This window comes from Ipomoea nil, unplaced genomic scaffold (genome assembly GCF_001879475.1).
Source record: "Ipomoea nil cultivar Tokyo-kokei standard unplaced genomic scaffold, Asagao_1.1 scaffold2826, whole genome shotgun sequence".
Classification (NCBI taxonomy): Eukaryota; Viridiplantae; Streptophyta; class Magnoliopsida; order Solanales; family Convolvulaceae; genus Ipomoea; species Ipomoea nil.
The window spans coordinates 3034622-3056804 of record NW_017619254.1 but is presented as its reverse complement, the minus strand read 5'-3'; the positions used below and the strand labels follow the sequence as shown (position 1 = coordinate 3056804).

At 35.3% G+C, this 22183-nt stretch overlaps 4 protein-coding genes and 2 non-coding genes across 10 annotated transcripts; 2 read left to right on the top strand and 4 right to left on the bottom strand.

Moving 5' to 3' along the window:
* Window positions 1-90: 90 nt before the first annotated feature.
* On the top strand, window positions 91-2474 carry LOC109158700 (uncharacterized protein At5g01610-like). Its single transcript, XM_019306597.1, has 3 exons — window positions 91-419; window positions 1417-1471; window positions 1994-2474. The coding sequence occupies exons 1-3, from the start codon at window positions 333-335 to the stop codon at window positions 2362-2364; spliced, it is 513 nt and encodes a 170-aa protein (XP_019162142.1). The 5' UTR covers window positions 91-332; the 3' UTR covers window positions 2365-2474.
* A 137-nt stretch (window positions 2475-2611) lies between these two features.
* TRNAG-GCC lies at window positions 2612-2682 on the bottom strand. Its single transcript has one exon. It is a non-coding gene; the product is annotated as a tRNA-Gly (tRNA).
* Window positions 2683-5244: 2562 nt separating this feature from the next.
* On the bottom strand, window positions 5245-5315 carry TRNAG-GCC. Its single transcript has one exon. It is a non-coding gene; the product is annotated as a tRNA-Gly (tRNA).
* Window positions 5316-7250: 1935 nt separating this feature from the next.
* LOC109159187 (mitoferrin-like) lies at window positions 7251-9927 on the bottom strand. The gene is made up of 2 exons (XM_019307253.1): window positions 7947-9927; window positions 7251-7627 (listed from the first exon to the last, which is right to left on the bottom strand). The coding sequence occupies exons 1-2, from the start codon at window positions 8730-8732 to the stop codon at window positions 7418-7420; spliced, it is 996 nt and encodes a 331-aa protein (XP_019162798.1). The 5' UTR covers window positions 8733-9927; the 3' UTR covers window positions 7251-7417.
* Window positions 9928-12098: 2171 nt separating this feature from the next.
* On the top strand, window positions 12099-13984 carry LOC109159188 (ferritin, chloroplastic-like). 2 transcript variants are annotated; one of them, XR_002050523.1, is made up of 9 exons: window positions 12099-12500; window positions 12626-12709; window positions 12808-12868; window positions 12978-13065; window positions 13150-13211; window positions 13345-13410; window positions 13633-13696; window positions 13782-13876; window positions 13908-13984. XR_002050523.1 is itself a non-coding variant. In XM_019307254.1 (8 exons), exons 1-8 carry the CDS (start codon window positions 12199-12201, stop codon window positions 13814-13816), a joined length of 762 nt encoding a protein of 253 aa, XP_019162799.1. In that variant the 5' UTR covers window positions 12107-12198; the 3' UTR covers window positions 13817-13984. The 2 variants fall into 2 exon arrangements, 1 of the variants encoding a protein (XP_019162799.1); XM_019307254.1 differs by having other exon boundaries at window positions 12107-12500; window positions 13782-13984.
* Window positions 13985-15461: 1477 nt separating this feature from the next.
* On the bottom strand, window positions 15462-20694 carry LOC109159308 (pentatricopeptide repeat-containing protein At5g24830). Of its 4 annotated transcripts, none has more exons than XM_019307428.1 (6): window positions 20537-20694; window positions 20176-20318; window positions 19930-20067; window positions 17642-19147; window positions 17158-17245; window positions 15462-16102 (listed from the first exon to the last, which is right to left on the bottom strand). In XM_019307428.1, exons 1-4 carry the CDS (start codon window positions 20537-20539, stop codon window positions 17731-17733), a joined length of 1701 nt encoding a protein of 566 aa, XP_019162973.1. In that variant the 5' UTR covers window positions 20540-20694; the 3' UTR covers window positions 15462-16102; window positions 17158-17245; window positions 17642-17730. The 4 variants fall into 4 exon arrangements, with proteins under 4 accessions (XP_019162973.1, XP_019162974.1, XP_019162972.1 ...); XM_019307429.1 differs by having other exon boundaries at window positions 19930-20062; window positions 20537-20689; XM_019307427.1 differs by lacking the exon at window positions 20537-20694 and having other exon boundaries at window positions 17638-19147; window positions 20176-20390.
* Between the last annotated feature and the right edge of the window lie 1489 nt (window positions 20695-22183).

Sequence of the window (22183 nt, the reverse complement as noted above, 5' to 3'; positions counted from 1 at the left end):
ACAACTTATTTGATATTTTCCAAATATATTACATTAGGACAAAGGGAGTTGGTCCGTAGGACAAAAGAAGGGCTGAAATTACGAAGAAGAACTGAGAAAACAACAGAAAATGGAGGGAAAACGACACAGTCATGTTTTCGGCTGAAAATTCGCCAAGAACAAACGGAGACAACATTTCTCTCCTCTCTCTCTCTCTAATCGAATTGCGTTCGTGGGAGAAAGAGAGAGCGATCGCCTCTTCAATCAATTCGTATGCAAACCTCTTATTCGTACTGTCATCTTTACGCACAAAATACTGTGATATACGTACGTATAGGGATTACTGATTAGGGATGGATTCGTTAATGGGCAAGGTGGGGTCTTACTGGGTAGGCCAGAAAACCAGCAGCGAGGTCAATTCCGTCGGCAATGACCTCAACGTAACATCCTTATCCTTGTTTCTTAAATTTTGCGTTTTGCAATTGCATTCCTGTGATGTTTGATTTTGCTGATCGGTTTAATCCATTTGAGCATTTCATTCTGGGATTTCAGTGAATGGTGACGATGAATCATTAATTACTATGGTGTTCTGTGTAAGATTATGAAATCATATTGTTCATTCATGTTGATCATATGCTTATCAAGGTTATTTGGGATCCGGGATGAAATAACTTGGTTTGTTGGGTTGAAAGTAGAATCATACGCCATAAAATTATCTGGGTATTAGGTTTAATTGCATTTTGTCATCAAATGCTAATACAATATCTTGCCCAGGCTCAATTCCCTCACCCTCAGGCCCCACACACCAGCTCGACAAAGTAATGGAGGGGTAAATCAATGACTCAATGGCCCATTAGGTCAAAGGACTAACATTGGGTGTAACTCCCATAATGTGGCTATCAAGACTCGCTCCTATGTCCTTGCCCATAATATACCACCTAGGAACCAATTAAGTTGTTCGTGCTATAGCATTTCTCATTGAGGCTTTGGGGAAAAATTGTTAAAGACTTGCCAAATGTAGTGTAATGCAGACACTCTTGTAAAAATTTTGCAAGGATGGCTTGTAGATATATAGAAGTTAATGCTTTTTAAAACAGAAAAAATCAATGCACAGACACATCTTAGGAACATGAAGGCCTTGTGCCTAAATGGCTTAGAATTGCTTGAAAGCAGTGTATCTTTTTTAGACTCCTAGCTTGCCAATCTGTGCTAATCCACAAGAAGCACGATCATAATGATATCTTGGTGACAAAAAATTTCTTATAAAGTTCACAGAGGTGAATTTAGTTGATTTTTGTTTTCAGACAAACTAACGTTGATTGGAGTCATTTGAAGAGAGATTGCATGTTTGCTACTCCGTATTATGTTTCCCTTCAATTTGTTCTGTTCTTTCTTTTGGCATTTCATAGCTAACTGTTTTGCTTGTTTACTACTTAGAATGTGTCAAACAGTATAGAAGGAGGAGCCAAATGGTTGGTTAACAAAATTAAAGGTGTGTTCATACGTTTCAGTAATTCATTCTACTACTATTGGAGATTTTTGAGTTTCATTTGTTCACAAATACCTGCATACACGAGCTACATGCATCCCATCAATAATTAGGATTTATGTTATGATCAAGTGGTAACTGTTCAAAAAATAATACACCAAACCACCTAAACATTAGTTTATTATGATTTAAACAATTAAACATCGATGTTTTTTTTGGATGACAAGAGAAAGAAGGCCAATAGGCCGCTTCTTCTGGAAGTCAAACTTGAAACCTTGTGATTTACCAAGCCAAACATTGATGTTTATTGTTTAACAATCCGAATGTCATCTATAAGGGTTATGGTGCACGCACTATGCACCTAAACAATCTGGGGTGCTTGCAAGTTCTGCTATCATTTGTTTTGTCTGTGTCTTCTATTGAAGGCAGAAATCTATAAAAGTCTTTTTTAAAGTATATTGTAAAGAAAGATCTGATTTTTTTGTATCTATTACATTAATGAGACTAAAAGATTGGCTTTTGCAGGGTCAATTCAAAAGCCACTACCAGAGCTGCTTAAGGAGTATGAATTGCCAATAGGTATTTTCCCTCGTGACACCACAAACTATGAATTTGATGAAGAGACACGGAAGCTGACTGTCAATATACCGTCCATATGTGAAGTGGGCTACAAGGATTCATCTGTTTTGCGATTTAATACTACCGTAACTGGGTGTCTTGACAAGGGAAAGCTAACTGACATTGACGGGATTAAAACAAAGGTGATGATTTGGGTCAAAGTGTCTTCAATTACGTGTGATAACTCAAAACTCCATTTCTCAGTTGGCATGAAGAAAACCAGAAATAGAGATGCATATGAGTATAACAAAGATGGAATAAGAGTAGAAAAGTTCTAGTGTTATCGAAGTCATTATGATATACATTGTGCCTCTTCTGGGAGCTGTTGGTATTTCACTGTGTAATTCTTACTTCTCAAAATGAAAATGTGTTTTGCATTCTATTTTTCCTTTTTGAATTAAGTTTAAAGGGTGTGAGATTATTTATGAATTTCGCCTGATGCAACAAAAAAAAAAAAAAAAAAAAAAAAAAAAACATGATTTCAGTACTAAGTTCAAGAATTATGCTGGGAACTGGAAAAATTGATGCACCAGCCGGGAATCGAACCCGGGTCTGTACCGTGGCAGGGTACTATTCTACCACTAGACCACTGGTGCTTTGCGGAAGACATCTTACAAAATTTATTTATTACTTATATAATGTTATCTTTATATTTATATAAAAAGCGTAACAAATTTCTGAATTAAATTAAATACAAGAATGTCTTTAGATCATAGCCCCAAAAGAATAAAGATATAATTGAATAATTTATTTTAATTAATAATGGGAAGGGCATTCTAAAACGAATACCTTTGTGCCATCAAATACCAAGCTATCATCAACCAAACACCTACCCTTCTCTATCAGCAAACACCCAAACAATCCTCCATCAAAATCATTTGAAGGCCTTTCGGGGTTTGGTCCAAAACCCACAACCCATGTGCATGGTAGGTAGAAGTGTAGAACACCAAACAAAGTATGTATCATTCTACTTTGCTCTTAAAACACTTTTTTTTTTAATCACAAGAATGGAGGTAACCCAAAGCTAAGTATGTATAACTATGGCTCTTCTCATTCTCATAATTCCCATATAATCATCACGCAACAAAGAGAGCAACAACTTAGTGTAAATACTAAAGTCAGAATGTGGAATGGATAGATGTTTTGCTATGAGAGGAGGTTTGAATAAGACAAACGATAAGAGGAGGTTTTGCTTGGGGAAAAGATATGAGATGAGGTATGAGAGTAGGTTTTACTTGGGAAAAGGTTGCAAGAGAAGTTTCATGCCTTGCAAATCTCTAGGCATTTAATGTGGCATTAAATGCTTTGCAAATCACTAGGCACATGGGTTGCTATAAATAGGCAATGTCCTTCATTCATTTGGTTCATCCCATCTAGCTCATTTGTATCATCCCATTCGAAATACAGAGAGTAAAAATAGAGAGTTATATTTGTAATTCCTATTCTAATATCCTTTTGCCAATACAGAAAATTCTTTTTCAATTAATCAATTTGCCTTATTTTGTGTATGATTTATTTTAAATCTTACACTAGAAATTTATTCTCAATATTTCCAGTTCAAATTGATATTGTAAATTTGGTGTTGTGAACCCGTTTCGATCCTAACACTTAGGAAGACTTATCATCTCCTTACAATCATTGATGTTCCTACAAACAAGATTTATAAGACAAAGTGTGACACATTTTTGCTCAATCGTTATATCCTACACCATGGCGTACATAGCATTGTGCGGCGCGCGCCTCCCAAAACGACGTCGTTTTGGGGTAGTGTTGGGAGGCGCGGTAGGAAGTTGCTGAGATTATGTGTATTTGTTCACAACGTTATGTGTATTTGTTCACAACGTTATGTGTATTAGTTCATACAGTTATGTGTATTTTTTATACAATTATGTACATTCTTTTTATACAATTATGTACATCCGAATTAGAAAATTTGTGTGTATTATGTTAAGAGTTGATGTGTATTATGTTAAAAGTTTATGTTTATTATGTATTATGTTAGATTATGTGTATTATCTTTTAAAAAGAGTATGTATATTTTTTTATATAATTATGTACATTCATGTATAACATTATGTGTATTCTAGTATAACATTATGTACATTCTTGAACAGCGGGTTTTTTTTTTTTAAAGAAAAAACTACTGCCATTCACTGGGGCGGGAAATTTCAAAAAAAAAATAAAATTAAAACGACGTCGTTTTGCATCTGGGCGCATAGTGCAACGCGCACCGTGGTGTAGGATATAAATTGCCATTTTTGCTCTCTAAGCCTATACACAGACAACTTGTGACATAATTTTACTCTTTATATACAGACAGTTTGTGATATAATTTTGCTCTCTATACACATGTTCAGCCTGAATTTTCCCACACCTCAATCCCGAAACACATGCTTTACTCTTTTTTTTTTTTTTCTTTTTTTCTTTTTTTTGAAAACTTTAATTCAAATCATCAACCAGAACATTACAAAGAAAAGGGGAGCATAAGAGAACCGCTCCCTACGTTCAGACCTAGAAACAAACTCCCTGGACCCTGGCTAACAAGTAGGTACTAAGCAGCCGGATCACAGAATGTTTAAGAAAAGAAATGTTGATCTGAGCAAACATGTATGTTCATCATATCTTTAATGTCCGTCAATATCAGAATCAGATCAAGTGAAGATATACCCAAGTTTGAATTACTTTGAAACTAAGCCTTGTACTACTACCATGGCATCAGATTCCAGTTACTGCTCCTTTGAAATTTCCCAAATCATCTCGCAGTATCCACCCCAAGCCCATTGTTCAATTTTGGTCTTTCCCATTTGACAGGATAATGGACATTGGAATTGGGAGAGCTTTTTTCACTGTGATCCTGGTAAGGCCAGGGTTGAAGTGTAATGCCAAACTTTTTCATTCCCTGCCACCTTCCTTCCTCTTCCAGTATCTTAAAATTTTATGCAAAATCTTCTTGTCCAATCGGTTGAGAAAAATTCAAACAAGTCCTCCAGCATGTAATTCTTACTTCTCGAAATGAAAATGTGTTTTGCATTCTGTTTTTCCTTTTTGAATTAAATTTAAAGGGCGTGAGATTGTTTATGAATTTCGCCTTGATGCAACCAAAAACATTATTTCATCACTAAATTCAACAACTTGGTGGGAAACTAAGTAAAAAATTTTGCACCAGCCGGGAATCGAACCCGGGTCTGTACCGTGGCAGGGTACTATTCTACCACTAGACCACTGGTGCGTTGTTAAACATTTTTAAGCAAATCTATTGAAAGAGAATAAATTCCACTGTTTGTTTATAAAAATTTAGCATATTAGTAATTTAATTTTTAAGATTTTACTATGTTATCTTTATATTAAAAGAAAATTAACAAAATTATGAATTAAATTAAATACAAAAGTGTCTTTAGATCATAGTCCCAAAAGCATAAGGTTATAATTGAATAATTTAATTTAAATCAATAGGGGGAAAGGCACTCTAATAAAAGAAACACCTCTGTGTCATCATACACTTGCAATCATTAATCAAAACATGCATCCTAAGGGCATCTCCGTCAATAATTTTTTCTTGAATTTTTGAATTGTGGAGGCCAGAGATGATAATTTAGAGGAGAAGCCGAGAGAGGGAAAATGAAAGAGAAGAAATTACATTTGCACTAAATTGATATTTGTGGGGCCACACGGAGAGAGAAAAAGAAAATAGTAACGTAAATTTCCATTTTCCTTTTTTTTTTTTTCTTTTTTCTAACTTTGTTTTTTCCTCCATTTTCTCTTTCTCATGTGGCATGAAAAAAAAAAACATGCAAAAAACCATGACTATTAACCTTGCACTAAAGACCCTTCAGGGCTGGTCTAAAACTAATACGCATAAAAGGCAGGAAATAATTGGTGGTTAATTAGTGAAAAGTCTGAAAAGAAATAATCAATTAAGATGTGTAATTAGAGAATAATTGATTATATTTGAATAGAAAAAAATTATGAATAGATACTGCATTGTAACTGAGTCAGTAGTACTCAAAAAAATTATGTATAAAATAAATCATTACCCTGTATAGTTGGTATAATTTTAGTAGCTAAATATTATAGGTGTTAGTAATTTAGTATAAATATGTCAATTGTATATGAATATTGGAGCACCAAATAGAGACATATATTGTTCATGTTCATTAATGGAAAATATATCCTGAGCATACCTACAGTATATCTACTCGGTATACAACCCGTAGGTCACGAGGAACACTCCCCGACCTTGACTGACCTGACCTCGATACGAAAGCCGAGCGAATGACTAATCAGTGCATACCTTTTGCCCCACCTTAAGATTGGTTCCGACCTTGCGAGGTCGGGACGATTAACCCGACTTAGAGAGCAAAGCCTTAATTTTTTATCTCAACTCGACCTCACCATTTAGTGCCAATCAGAAATATCATTGCACGTGGACTGCACGACCACCGAGTTTACTGACTGCATGCACAACACGTGTCAAGCATGTCGAGAGCCCAACATATGTCCCTTCCTATCCCCTATAAATATCGCATTTAATGCTAGAAGGAGAGGACTTTTGGGAGATTCTCACTTAAAGATCATTAGGCTTCGGACTCTCCGACCTTTTATCACTCTCCAAAGAGTTACCAACAAGCAACCTATCAATGTTACTATACAATTTGACCCAAAATTCAACTACCTATTTGTATATACCAGCGTATTTACCACATCATTCATGTTATTCTTAGTTATTTCTTGGTGCTCTGAATTTGAAATTTGTTGTGACTTGTATACGATTATGAACCAAAAACCTACTCAAAATATTTCTCATCCATTACCATTCTATCTAGGGTCGTAACAAAACCACACAGTCCCTGTGTATAAAGAAATAGAACTCCAAACAAAAGTATGTGCTATTCTACTTTGTTTTCAAAACATGATTTTTTACGTTTTCTTTTATCACAAGAATGGGACATCCCAAAATTAACTATCTCTATACTAATTATGTCTAACCATGACTGTTCTTGTTCTCGAAATTCTCATATAATCATTCCGGAACAAAGAGAGCACCTTCTCAGCAGGACTCATCATCTCCTTCCAATCGTTACTGTTCGCACAAGCAAGCTTTACAAAACAAATTGTAATACAATTTTGTTCTCTATACACTGACAACCTGTGACACAATATACAATTTTGCTCTGAAAAGGGAAATTATTTATCAACACCTCGATCCACTTGAATTATACAGCAATATACAAGTGTCCAGAAACCATTACAATCAGCAACAATGGCTTTGTTTAGTCCATGTATGTGCTGTGTTATTTAAAACAGAGTATTGAGCTAAATGCTGAGAAATCATCAATCTACTGAACTATTCTTATCATTGAGTTGCTGGAAAAACTCTTTTCCTGCTTCATATGTAGACCAGCAGATTGCAGCAGCAGGAGCATGGAACAGGATTCTGGGAATCCAACCCCTCATTAGTCCTCCATAACCATCCTTCTTCACTATTGTTTGAATCACGTCGCCAATTGAGCCACTTGAAAATCGATCACATCCGCATACACCCTGACACAGTTCAAGGCAGAATAATGATTACAAGTAGGTAGCATGTGCAGATTGCAGGGCAACAATGAAAGAGCCAAACAGAAACTCCAGTAAAAGGAAGCCGGGTGCATGATATTCCCAATATATGCAGATACTTTTGGCCATTTTTTGGTCTATTCTATGCTGCTTTCCTTTGTATCAGAAGAAGAATAGCTTCACTTGACAGGTTACATGGCGACAACTACCATTGCTCCAAGAGAGGCAATCAAAAAATCTTGAAAAAAGAATCAGCTGAAGTTAGTTCATGCATGAACTCAAAATCATCACAAAAAATTCTCACCTGGCACTGCAACCGAGTCTTGACAACATCAAGAGGAGTAGTAACAGCCGCAGCCAGAGCCCCTGCTGCAGCACCAGCAGTGGCATGCACTATCAGAGTCTCCTCATCCCCTGCAATCTCTGGCAACACCTCCATCCCACCCCTCTTGGCAGCTTCATATGTTGCGAAATGAACAGCTGTGAAAGGTGCATTCATCACCACCGTAGTGCGATAACTCACATAAAAAGCCCCAATCCCTTCTTCCATCGCCACTTTCTTCACACAATCCATCACACCTTTATATGGACTACTCTTTAACTGCAGCCTCTGCTTTACTACATCCATTGGGGTTATCACTGCATCACTGGCAACAGTAGCAAAAACACCAGAAAGTGCATGTGCTGTTGAGTTCTTTGGATTTCCTCCAGATAAAGACTTCTTGCATACTTCATAAACAGAGAAATATACTGCATGAGCTGGTCCAGCTCCAAGACCCATTGCAGCAATCCCACGATACAGTCCTGCCAGTCCTTCTACCTTCATGATTGAGCCAAGGGATTGCCTGAGAGATATAGCTGCAGCTTTGGATGCCAAAGAACCAACAGCCTGCATGCGGGTCTTCAAGGTGTCTACAGGAAACATGGCCATGTGCTCCACAGAGCCAGCAATTGAACCTGCAACCATGAATTGCCAGAATTCTAGTCCATCATGGGTTGGCAATGAGAGGGAGACGTTTTCAGGAAGGAATTCTGTAGCTTGGTGGAATTCTTGAGTGTTGTCTGTGGTGGTGGTAGTGGTGGAGACCATGGTGGTGAAGGGTGTTGTAAATTGGTGGAAATGGCGCTTGGGGTTTAAAAGGATTGCATGAATAATTGGTTTGTCGCCATTCACAAGAGTCAATTTTTGAGAATAGAGTCAAAAGTTATGCATGGAAAGAGAATGAGGTTGGAGATAAACCTTATATGTCAAGCACTAAATAATATCTTTCAAACTTTATGGAGAAGAATCAGAACAAAGATAAACGCTGACAAAGGGAATAACTTCTACCACTTCAGTGGGACAGCCGAACCATGAAATGCTTTTAAAGAGAGCACTTCAGAACATTGCAGAGTGGCCTAGACTTCAGATGCTTGAGCCAATAATACAAATAAATAAACTCATTCTCACATCACAAGATATTTTCACATCATAAAAGCTGTTAAATATGCAAAAATAATTCCATTGAGAAATGGTAAAACTAGCCACAAGAAATTCAAAAGACAACTCCATCTAAAATCACTTGCAGAATTCATACATGCAAAGCCTCTTATGAACCTTACAAAGTATAGAATCAACCAATTAATGACAAGTCCAACTCTGATAATTACAACTAATTTTACTGATGTTTAAAATTTTTTAGTTTCATTTCCTCTAAAACTAAAAGATTGAGAGACTGAAGAAAAAAGAGAAAAAATTATTTATGCATGTTGGAGAAGCTGTGTTATCCACAAGCCTCAACTTTAGGGAATGTCTTTCTGCATGGTGATGTTAATGATGGTGAGATTTTAGTTCAGCTTAAATAGGGAACATCTTAAGGATTTGTCCATTATAAAAAAAACGTATGGTATCCACCTTGCATTGAAAGGCATCTGGCTTCTTACAAGTGACAAATACAAACTTCAAGGAGCAACACCTAAAAGGATGCCAAAGGCATTGAAAATGAGGTGCATTTTATCCTCTTATCAAATAGGGACCCTCCACCTTGCACCACCCTCTATAGTGATAAACCGAGTCTCAGTCATGGCAAGTATGGTCCATGGTATAAATCAAATCCTTGCGTATGCAGTCCAATTATCAATCGGCCAGCGAGTCATCCCTTTATAAAAATTCATTAGAAAAGGTACCACAAATAGCAGCCATTTTATGTGCACACTTCATGGTAAGTTGATTATCAAGGATCTGAACATTAACTCAATCTATTAAATTGAAATTTTGGAAGACACCTTTCTGTTATATATATATATATATATATATATATATATATACAATGATAATGTCATCCTTTATTTCATTTTACTGACAAAAGCAGCTCCATGAAAAAGATGCATCTTTTTTTAGTGTCACTTGGGTGAATGCTTTCTATAGTCCTCCTTCGTTGGAAACAAGAAGTGATACTTTTGTTGTGACTTCATTTCAAACCCTCCTTGAACTATTTTCCAATGTAACCTTATGTTACTTAATTACTATAGTTTTCATTTATGTGAGTTTCTATTATTCTATAGTCACATGGCTTTACCAATGTAACTATACTAGAAGCAACTTATAGCTGGGGGTTAGGCAAAATAGTAACTTCATCCCCAGTCCTAACCTGTTGCAACCTGGAAGAACAAATATTCAGATGCTAGTAGGAGGATGGAAATCAACTTGCATAAGCCCTCTAAAATGCTTAGGAGTAGACGAATAATGAAGAAGAAATGTTAGTTCTCATAGAAAGGAGCCCATGCTTATGCTTGAAACCAAAATCCTAAAGTTAGCATCTCTTTGCTTGTGTAATTCTCATTCGTTTGATTGTAGAAAATAAAAATAAAATAAATACCAGTAACATAGAACATTTAATCGGGCAACGGAAAGTAATTAAGAATACAACATAATGAAATTAAAGGTTAGATCGAAACTCAGAGAGAATATAATGTGCTAGCTAGCTGAAGATTTACCCCATGGATCGGATCTCAACAGGCTCCTACCGCCAGAGGCTTCGTCGGCCTTGCGATCCTAACCAAACTTGAAATTTACAGATAACGAATTCAACTCAAACACACACGAAAAGAAATCGAGATGAAACTTTCCTAAAACGATATAAAGATCAGAGATAACCTGTATCAGATCTTCTTCACTGTTAAGGCCGGGATGAATGATTTGTGCGAAGTGTGGTTTGATTACGCTGAAATCTCTATTCAGTTTACTTTGCCGCTTTTGAATACATCACTCCAAACTTCAGAACGTTGCCGCGCGCCATGGGAGAATTGAAGAAGCTATTGGATTCGCGGCCTCCGTAGCAGTTACTTCGCAACTTGCACAAAGCGGTTGGTAGAAGATGGAATACATGAATGTTGCCATATAGGAGACGTGCATCCAGCAGTTACAACTTGCAGTTGCAGAGATCGGTTACTAGAACATGAAATATACATATGACAGACGTGCACCACGAAATATACTATACTTGAACCTCCAAATTCAAAAGCTTGAAGAAGTATGACATTTGAGTATTATTTTAGCGGTTCTTCCCAAACTCAAAATCTGGTATTCAAATCTTCAATCAAGCTCCTTGCTCTATCATATAAAATTCATTCACCTTTCATAAATTAGAAAAATATTATACTCAAATACAACATAAAGAGATTATCCTTTGTCCTATTAAATTAATAGTTTCAATTCTTATGAACAATCGAGATTGATGGAGCTCTCTTTTATACGCATAGGTCATCATAAAATTGTATTATTACAAAATATAATACTCCGTACTAAATAAATTTGTATTCTTTATTTCAAAATAATTGTTTATTATTTATAAAAGAAAAATATAATATATTTAAATTTAATACTTATGAGTTAAACAGCTATTTATGACAATAAAAAGTATAAAAGGAAACTGTAATTTATATTTCTCTATAGTATGTTAATTATTAATATCACTCTTAATTATTAGTGGTGTAAATATTATTTTTAAATTTTTAAAACAGTACTGTTTAATGATGTCTTTCAATTTGTGCAAAATATATAATATATGTACTTTTTTAAAAATTAGTGGACAATATTTATACAACTAATAATTCAAAAGAAATATTAATAATTGATATATTATGCCTAGATTATAATTTTTTCAAAATATAATTTTAAAGGCAGAAGACAAAATTAATGGGAAGGAAAGAAGAATAAAAGAAATGGATGATGATTGGGGGATGAATCGGTGGAGAGGGAACAGTACACCCACTAAAGCGTGAAATGATTACAGGTACAGCGAAGATTCGTTCATGATAGAGATGGGCTGTGGAGTGTCAAATAACTTTTTGGATCAGGCCACGAGGTCGCCACACGCCTTTGAGGCGTGGACATACACGTGTCGCTATCTCATATGCCTTAGCAAACCCTAGTCTCCTCCCCTGCTTCGTCTTTGCCACTATATAATGCATCACCATTTCCTTTCATTTTCGCCACCCAGCAATCTCTACCGCTCTACCATTTCCCTTCCTGCATAGATTTCTGTTGTTCTGTTTTCTCTTTGAGTCTTGAAGATATGGCGTTTTCAGCTGTTTCCCTGTGCAAGGCTTCCTGCGCTTTGCTTCCGTGCTTGACCTCTGCTTCTCCGATCGCCCCTGCTTCCTCTGTTTCCGGCCTCGCGTTTCCGAGGAAGCGGAGCGGTGGATTCTCCATCTCCGCCGCGGCGGAGACGGCTGATGCGCCGCTCACCGGAGTGGTGTTTCAGCCGTTTGTGGAGGTTAAGAAGGATGAGCTTATGGTCCCCTCCGGTGCTCAGGTCTCGCTTGCTCGCCAGAGGTACATCGACGAGTGCGAGGCTGCGATCAATGAGCAGATCAAGTTCGTTCTTTCCCTATTTGATAATTGTTTTGTTAATCTCCTTTAATTTTGGTTTCATTTCTGCCTGATTATGAATCTCTCCATCTCCATTGATTAGGGACTGACTCTCAATTGTTTGATTTCAGCGTTGAATACAGCGCATCTTATGTGTATCACTCCATGTATGCATACTTCGACAGAGATAACGTTGCGCTCAAGGGCATGGCTAAGTAAGTATTAAATCCGTCATCTTTTTTGTTTTTTCCTAAGAATTCCTGTTTATCCTAATGCAAGTATTTACAATCCGATGTGCGATCTTCTTTGTCAGATTTTTCAAGGAATCAAGTGAGGAAGAAAGGGAGCACGCTGAGAAGCTGATGAAATATCAGGTTTCCCAGATTTCCATACTTGGCTTCAGAATTCCTTTGTTCTTTTTGTGTATGATTTTTTTTTTTATATATATAATGTAAATGAGATTGTGCTTTTGATGAATAACAGAACACCCGAGGAGGAAGGGTGAAGCTGCACTCTATTCTGATGCCTCCTTCTGAGTTTGACAACAACGAAAAAGGCGATGCGTTGCATGGTAAGTTCCAACTTCCATTTTTTTTCTTCTGATACATATGAACACCATTCATGGCTGCTCTGATTCTGTGATTTCTTGATGCAGCAATGGAGCTAGCGCTTTCCTTGGAGAAGTTGGTGAATGAGAAGCTCCTGAACCTGCATGCTGTAAGAGAGATCTTATGCCTTCTAACACCATAATCTATGTGTCATTTTGTGACAATCAATGTTATAATTTCATATAGTCCCTTTGTTCAGGATGTTGGGTTTCTGATATTTATGCTTCTTGATGAATCCACAGGTAGCTAATAAGAACAATGATGTTGAAATGCAAGATTTTGTTGAGAGAGAGTTCCTGGAGGAGCAGGTAAAACAACGAAACTGTTTTTTTCAAAGTTAATAGGGAAATCCACACCAAGAATGGCTAATATGTTGCTCCAGTTGAAATTTGAACTTGTAACTTTGTAGTTAACAAAACGACAACTTGGTTGGTTTACCCCAGAAAACAAAACTCTGTTCTACTTCTTCAAGGAGATTCAAATTCATAACCATATGCTTTGAGGTTAATCTGTTTCAAATGTTGTTGCAGGTGGAAGCCATCAAGAAAATAGCAGAGTATGTTACACAACTGAGAATGGTTGGAAAGGGACATGGTATGATCCTTGTATCCATTGCCCAACTGGTTTCGTCTCTTACTTATATAAGCTTCTTAATGTTCTACCTGTTTGTAAACTGCAGGAGTGTGGCACTTTGATCAGAGGCTCCTCGATTAACATTAAGGGACTATATGAAGGACCGTAGGGCTGTTTCTTTCCAGTAGGAAGGCTTAGATAGTTTCATCTTATGTACTATTTTCCTTAATAGAGACATGTTAAGATGTTTTGGATGTGTATTAGTTGTAATGGGGTTTGGTTATAATTAATAAAATCTCAGTTATAATATCCATATTTGTTAACATTCAATGGAATTTGATAAGCAATTTGATCATTCAAAGGTACGTGCATTGTTAAAGAATTCAACCAATTTGTAGAAAAAATGATAAATAAATAAATAAGAGATTGAAGTGGAATATAGCAATTATAATAAGATGGGAATAATAATTTATTTTTTATTTTTTTAAAAAAAAACATTTGATTTTCAAATGCTCTGTAATTTTTATAGTATTTGACATGTGCATCTTTCATAAAAAGGGGGAAAAAAGTTGATTAAAAAGGCGGCTGCAAGTATTTACAAATTTCAAAAGAGAGAAGAGAAAAATAGAAGTGGTTTTGGACCCTAGATTTACTTTTAATGATGCTGTTTGGTTGTTTCCAATTCACTTTGAGTTTGTTGTAACTTTTTATGTTTTGTGTTATGAAAATTTTGTTTCAGAGAATCAAATATCAATTATGTAAATTCAACAAATTAGTAATTGTGTAACATATTATGTGTTTTATGTTATAAATTTATATTTTGTGTTGTGAAATTTTATGTCTATAAAACATAAATTTTATACCTAAATCAATTTAAAACATATTTGAAAATAAATAAATATATAACATGTATATGTCTCTTGTGTTATGAATTTTTGTACTTAGGGGGCATTTAGTTCACAGAATTTTGAATTATCAGTGGTAATAGGATTATCTCTAAAAGGTAATGTGAGATTTTGAGAATGTAAAATTACCTTATGTGTTTAGTTTGAATTGTAGAATATAACATTACCTTGTTTGGTTAAGTGTGAACTAAACGCCCCCTAAGAGTTATTAATTCTATACTTATAATAGATTAATAGTTATGTAACATACAAAATATTATGTGTCTTGTGAATTTATGTGTTGTGAGGTTTTATGTTTTATGTTGTGAGTTTTTATGCCTTGTCATCTTTTAAGAGTATGAATTTTGTACTTAAAATATAATATTATCTTTGTACAATAACGAGAAACAGAAAAGTTGATAATCCGTTAAAATTTAAAGATCAAAACAACATATTTTCATATGGTCCATTCATATAAATTGCTGAAAATAGTAAAATACGCCATAGTAAGGTAAACAGCGAAAAGCGTCTGAAAGGACCTTTACCAAATTAGATGGAATTTATACTAGCTATTGGCAATAAATCATTAGATTCTTGATTTTAAGAAAATCAAACTTGCATAATTGTCTGAATACGGGACTGGTAAACAAATGACAAGTGGGTTCCACCACAAAACTTCTCCGAAAAGTATATTTATAGAGATCTCAATTCTAAATTTTATTCTCTTCATAAAACATAGTAATTCTATATATATATATATATATTACTTTTTTCTTTAAAATATATATACTTAAATACAACAAGCCAAATGAAAAGTAAATGTGACCACTTTTTTTATGATGGGGTGGAAACTGTCACTTTTAATGGTTGATATGTGATGATTCACTTGTGCCAGTGAGAAATTAAGAGGCTCAAAGGCAAAGTGTTTATCCGTATTTAATTTACAGGTTTAATCTATCACAAAAATTAGACACAAGTTGATCTGGCAGACTAAATGTAGCAGTTAGCTATTGAAAAACAAAATTTCAAGCATGAATCAATCGGATCAAAGTAATACCAACTATGCCCATGCCAAAAAAAAATGGTGGGTAGATTCCCCTCTGGGCAAAGTTTCTAGCACTAACATATACTCGTAATCATGTTATGCATTTGGCACTGATTGAGCTGCAAGATTGACAATTTGATACCTTTGCCCTACAGAAGGAAGCCCAGATGCATCAGAACTTTCCCAATTGTAAAGATGTCCAACCGAGTGGAGAACTCCTGACCAAGAGCATCGTGGATATCAATGGTCTATTGGTCTCAAAGGTTCCTTTGTGCATCTCCCTGTTATTGATCGCACTGCCAAGTCTCCAATTCCTTCCACCAGTCACCACTCACCATGGCAACATTTCCAACCTCAAACTCAATGGAACTCAAGCTTGATGGTATGATAAGCCTTTATGTGTGAATCTGGATAGCAGGCAGTTCACCATCATAGCACTATTGATTTAAGGGATGCCATTCTTCCCAAAATGCACTATTGAATGTTGCACAGTTTGAACTGAAGGACCAGAAAATACAATGTATTACTTGCTGTGCCATCAGAGATTAAACATAATATCAAGAATCAATAGTTTTAACTTTTAAGAGTAAATTTGAATTAGAAACCTATAGTTTAAATGCAATTTACACTTAACAAACTACATTTTAAATGCAACCTCTTCTTTTTCTTTTTTAATCATTGTAACATTGATTAAGTTCATGTGGCTATTTTAGCCTCTCCGTAGAGATACAAACACAAACTGCCCATGTCAACCAACAGCCCAAACCCCAACTCCCATTTTGGGCAATTCACTCATTCTCTGAGAGGCTTGAGATTGTTAGAAGCATAAAGGCTCCTAAACAAAAATCATTAGATCAAGGTGATTCAATCTCTATCTACACGTAGATATATTATATATACATACATTTGATCTACACATATATGGAGTATATACAAACATTTGATCTACTTCCTTCCACTTATAATGAAACATATTAAGAATTGAATATAAAAATTTGAGTTTTTTTTTTAAACCAACGTCGGTTGTAAAAGGAGCAAAAGGGGACTAATCAAGTGAAAAGCTATATACTTGCAGGAAAAGGCAAGCACAGGAGGATTGCATAGGCCTTCAAAGAAAAGGACTAAAATATCCATAATAAAAACATGACAACATGAAGCATGCACATGATCCTATTTTAGCCAGAGAAGTCATCAGAATTTGCTCGGTGTTACAATAATTAAATATAAGTAGCATCTTGTTAAACATGAAGTGCAAATTGTAAAATAGTGTGGGTTGTTTTTTGTATCTGCTCTTAACTTTTTACAGACAACAGATAGTATTTTAAAAGTATGTACAGGTTTTAACTTTTAATAGAAGCCATCTACTTTTATTCTCTAGTAGATTTACAGCATTCAACATATTGCCCAACTAATCATTTACCTTGCATTTGATTGACAAGACATACATCCTAAGAACAAATCCAGTGTGCAATAATGAGATATGGGGGAAAAAACAAGATTCCTCATCACAAAATTAAAATACTTGCAATAAGATATTATATGAAAGAACATACCTTAGACACCTCAGCTCTAATAGTGCAAAGTTGAAATCACCCCTTAGTGTCATAGGGAAAATCAGTAGATAAGGGAATTCACGGCCATCTAGCAACAAAGAACATTCAAAAAGTTTTAGACAGTACAAGAATTACTGGCATCAATCATCAATGTTTAATAAATTCAGGTGTCTCAGTATACTACATCACAATTAAAAGGCACAGCTACAGCAATCAGCATATAGAACATGAACAAGGACTAGAGATTAGCATTGTCAAACTGAGCCTTTCAGAATTTATTAGGCCCTGCTCTTGAAGGCTTTGGTTTCAGGAATCAGCATATAGAACATGAACAAGGACTAGAGATTAGCATCATGAATGGACATCTTTGATGCAAATGCATGCACATGCACATGTGGAAAGAAGCAGAGAATAGTGAAGCTATGAATTAAATCTATAAAACAAAGGAAAGGTTATTCAATCTACAGACAGAAGGACCACCTACTTGTGCAGCATCCATTGTTTTGGGGCATTCATCCTTTTTATTCCGTCTATCACCAACTTCACAGCAACAAGCTTTAGTGATAAAAGCAATCACCCATCCTTTGTTATTAACCATTCTTGATAAAGGTCAAATGCTTTGTCAATCTCCCTCATTCCCCAATATCTTTTCATCAGTACTAGAAATGGTACATGATCTACTCTTATTCCAGACCTCCTTATCACGCCAAAGAGCCATTCAGCCTCTTTCATTTTACCTAATATACAACAGCACTTGAGCAATTCAGTAAAAGTAATTATATCTGGTTCACAGCCCATTCTCAACATTTCCCCATATAGCTGGAGTGCAGAATGTATATTGCCAACACTACATGCTGCACCAATCAACAGATTAAAAGTGACCAGATCAGGGAGAAGTCCATGTAAGAGCATCTCCTTTTTCAAAGAGTGAGCTTCAATGAAATTTCCATCATTTATCTTAGCATAAATCAGTGCATTGTAAGTATATACATTAGGCGGAACACAAAATGCAACCATCTTGCTTCTAATGTATTCAGCACTTCTTACACTTCCATGCCTCCCATAGCCATGAATCATAACATTCCATATGAGAGGTTCAGGGATGATTGAATTCTCTAGCATACAACAAAGAAAGTCATTGGCTTTACCAACCTCTCCATTCATACATAGGCCTTGAATAATCATTTTGTAAGTGATTCTGTCAGGACAAACACCCATTCTTGTCATGACATTAAACATATAACAAGCTTCATCCATTTTTCCTTCCTTACAGAGTAAACTAATAAATGTATTGTAAGAAAAAACATCAGGTGCAATACCAGTCTTCAGCATTTTACACATACAATTATATACCATGACTATGTCTTGGCTCAAACAGAATCCATGGATAATAACATTATAGGCAATTCCATCAATTTGGACACTCCTTAACTTCTCCCATAAGGCAAGAGCTTGAACACTATCCCCATTTTTAAAGCAACCATCCATAATTATAGTTGATGTAATTAAATTTGGCTTTTCCTCATCATGCTCATCACCTATTATTGCCTCTAGAAGTTTCTTCGCATCCTCAATGAGACCCTTCTTGCAAAGTGCATCAACAAGTATATTACAAGAAACTCTGTCCGGGGTAATACCATGGTTAGACATTGTTGAAAATATATCTAGAGCTCTATCCACATTATTATTACGGCAATAACCTTTAATTAAGGTATTATATGTAGCACAACTAGGAGTAGGGCCCCTGTATAGCATCTCTTTGATAAGCCACTCTGCCTTCTCCAAATCACCAGCCTTGCTTAGTCCGTTGATAAGATAGTTGTACGTAAATACATCAGGACTGACAAATTTATGTATCATCTTGCTCCAAAGAGACAAAGCAGGCCCCAGTTTACCTTCCTTGCACAATGCTCTGATGATGTGTTCGTCATTACGCAACTTTGACTTTGATATGCTATCAAAGCCAATGCAAGTCCATGATTTTCTTTCCCTGCATCAAACTCATGAATTTAAAATTGAGAGCTAGTTAAGGGCTTTGAAATAGAAGCATGAACTTTATTTCAAAAGTTTCAAACATACAAGATATGTTATCATAAGTTACTAAGCATGAGCACACTCTAAAACTCTAGCTCCATGTTTAGTCATTATGAAGGAATGCAAGTGAGGTTGAAAAAGAATCTAATGCAAGGAGCAAACCTTTAAATTTAAGGAAATAAAACACATATAACAAAAATATTAAATCAATAACAAATGACTTCAATGAAAATTTTTATCCAATGTAATGTTTTAACAGAAAAATAGATGTAACCTACTAAACAAAGAAAAAGATGAGACACCTCCTATAAGCTAATTTTGAACTTTTTCTGTTATCTCACAGTGAACAAACAAGATAGATCCTCATAAGCAAGTAGACAAAGTGTTTTAAGAATACTCTTCAAGTACAAACTTAGATGTTTCTAACAATTGCAAAGGCTTTGAAACCACTTCAAATAACTACTATAGGCAAATAACAAGTCAACTTCGTGAAGGTGGATGAAACATATACAGGCACAATTAGCCCCAATTTCTCAGCAAAATAATTGGGGTTTTTATCCTTATTGCAAAATAACTACTATAGGCAAATAACAAGTCAACTTTCACATTCTTCTTGAAAGGACAGAAAATATAAGGTGATAACAGTGAGAATTCAGGTTCTTCCACAATTTCTAAGTGAAAGTTCTTACAGCATATATAATAGTGGTACTGCTGTTTCCATTTATATATACCACTAACCTCATAGTCTTTAATCGGTCCAACATGTCCTTCAACATTGAATCCAATACATTGAAGACCGCACCTGTGTCTTCACCCTGATTTGGAGGCAACTCATTCCTCTCTGATGGAATTGCACTTCGCATAATGCCATCTTTTCTAAACATTAATTTAAAGTATTACAGAGAAATGAAATATAAGATGCACCTTAAATACATTTGAGACACATTTTGATCCTTAGTGTCAGTTAGTAACACAATCACATACCTTGTATTGATTAATTTTGAGCTGGGATTGGAGCAGAAAAAATCAGCAAAAAGAATATCAATTTGGTATCTGATAGAGTCTAGGACTTGGAAGCTACCATTCAATATCCGGAGAAGAAAATGAGATTCTGAAGCTACTAACATCTGTAAATTCATCAAACAAAAGTTGAACTCAGATCTCAAACATGATAATGCATCCATCAGTCGGCATACATGAAAATACACCAACGTCGACATGCATATAATCCAAAAAATCTCTGTCATTTCAAAACGACACTGAACTTTTGGCAATTCTAATTCATAGAAGAACTCGCTCGAATGTTGCAGATAAAATTGGAAGCTGAAATGTGAGAGGAGCTAACCATTGTGATTGAGGATCGGAACCAATCTACAGAGCTTCGTCTTGCTCTGTCGGTCTTTCTTGTCCTCCGCCGCAGACAAGCTTTCGAGCAATCACTGAAGCTCCCTGAATCTGAACTTCCCTGCTGTTCCGTGGCAGGCCGAAAGGGTTTCCTACGCTAAATCAACTTGGATTGGATCTATGTGCCCAACATAATAAAAATTTTTAAAAAAAGGATTGGATCTTGTGAATTGTGATGAGTGAATGGGCTGAAACAATAACCAATAATTCTGGTGATCCAGCCCATTCATCACTTTTCCAATAGTTATACCATAGACCCGGCCCTACCTTGCAATGTGAATCCGAATTCAAAATACACAATTTATATACTGCATATTCATAATTTACAATTTACATACATAATTTATATACTTAACGTTCACAATTTACATACTAAATGTTCATAATTTATTTTTTACAAAATTGTGAACATTCAGTATGTAAATTGTGTATTTTAAACTCGGATCCATCTTACAATATAGACTCGGGTTCACATAATAATTTGCCTGACTCATCTTCTTTGGTCAACCGTCAACTAGTTGAATATCAAACATTATATGTGTATCGCTACACACATGTTCATTTTTAATATATAAATAGAGAAAAATGACATAGTCGATGATGAAATTGAGAATTTTGAAAGCGAGGACCAAATTGATAAAATCTTCATAGTCGGGGACCAAATCGGTAATTTTCTCTATATAAATATTCATTTTAGTATAGAGTTACTTTCATGTATGGTACTTGGACTATTAACTTTTATTAATTTTTATTATCGACTTTTAATGTTATTAAAATTAACTCATTGACTATTAATTTTGTTCTAATTATGATCATTTTGTTAAATCACAGTTAGTTACGCCTTAAATTTAAGGATAAAATTGTAAAATCAATTTTTTTGCAATTCTCTTCTCCATCGCTGATTCGCAGCTGAGAGAGAATTTCCTTATCGACAAATATGATAATATGATATGATACTCACTTATATAAAGCCAGAGATTTTCAATGTCTAGTATTTGAAGTCTGAATTCATAATTTCACCTTATGATTCATTATATCGTTACAATAATATGTTAATGATGTCAATGTGACCGTGTTGATACAATTGCGTGTTATGTTGGCTTGGTTGGCTCGTCCAAAATTACATTTACATATTACCAATTTAGTGCTAAAGACTTTGTGATCGAGCGACATAGTTGTGCCCCTCAAATTAGAGGTTTTATGTTCAAACCCAATGTGGGGACATTGACTATTTATAATAGAGTCAAGGTGGTAACATGTTATACTGTGAAATTGCATACATTTGAAGTGTTCAGTAACCTAATTGCACATTTTTACGTTACTATACGTAAGCCAGTTCCGATTTCTGCTTGCTTGACGGTGATGGACGGATAGTCAAGGTAGCGTCGAATGAACCATTGTTGTGTGCTCTCGAGCTCTTGTTAAGAGAAAATTTTGACTTGGAAGGAGATACTATCTTGGTTAATTGAATGCAAAGGGAGTTAGGAATATTCGGATAGGATATGTTGCCTTCGTTTTTTTGTTTTTTGTTTTTTTTTTTAACATTATTAGATTCGATTGTTTCTTGTTCTTTAGTTTTTAGATCGAG

Bases quoted from the DNA above. Each gene is read 5' to 3' on its own strand.
- LOC109158700 (XM_019306597.1), top strand. From the start codon at position 333: ATGGATTCGTTAATGGGCAAGGTGGGGTCTTACTGGGTAGGCCAGAAA. The intron at 420-1,416 runs GTAACATCCTTA...TTTACTACTTAG, and splicing joins CCGTCGGCAATGACCTCAAC to AATGTGTCAAACAGTATAGA. The intron at 1,472-1,993 runs GTGTGTTCATAC...TGGCTTTTGCAG, and splicing joins GTTGGTTAACAAAATTAAAG to GGTCAATTCAAAAGCCACTA.
- LOC109159187 (XM_019307253.1), bottom strand. From the start codon at position 8,732: ATGGTCTCCACCACTACCACCACCACAGACAACACTCAAGAATTCCAC. The intron at 7,628-7,946 runs GTGAGAATTTTT...GAACTGTGTCAG, and splicing joins AGACTCGGTTGCAGTGCCAG to GGTGTATGCGGATGTGATCG.
- LOC109159188 (XM_019307254.1), top strand. From the start codon at position 12,199: ATGGCGTTTTCAGCTGTTTCCCTGTGCAAGGCTTCCTGCGCTTTGCTT. The intron at 12,501-12,625 runs GTTCGTTCTTTC...GTTTGATTTCAG, and splicing joins GCGATCAATGAGCAGATCAA to CGTTGAATACAGCGCATCTT. The intron at 12,869-12,977 runs GTTTCCCAGATT...GATGAATAACAG, and splicing joins AGAAGCTGATGAAATATCAG to AACACCCGAGGAGGAAGGGT.
- LOC109159308 (XM_019307427.1), bottom strand. From the start codon at position 20,375: ATGGATGCATTATCATGTTTGAGATCTGAGTTCAACTTTTGTTTGATG. The intron at 20,068-20,175 runs GTATGTGATTGT...ATTAATGTTTAG, and splicing joins TCAAAATTAATCAATACAAG to AAAAGATGGCATTATGCGAA. The intron at 19,148-19,929 runs GTTAGTGGTATA...AGTTTGATGCAG, and splicing joins GACCGATTAAAGACTATGAG to GGAAAGAAAATCATGGACTT.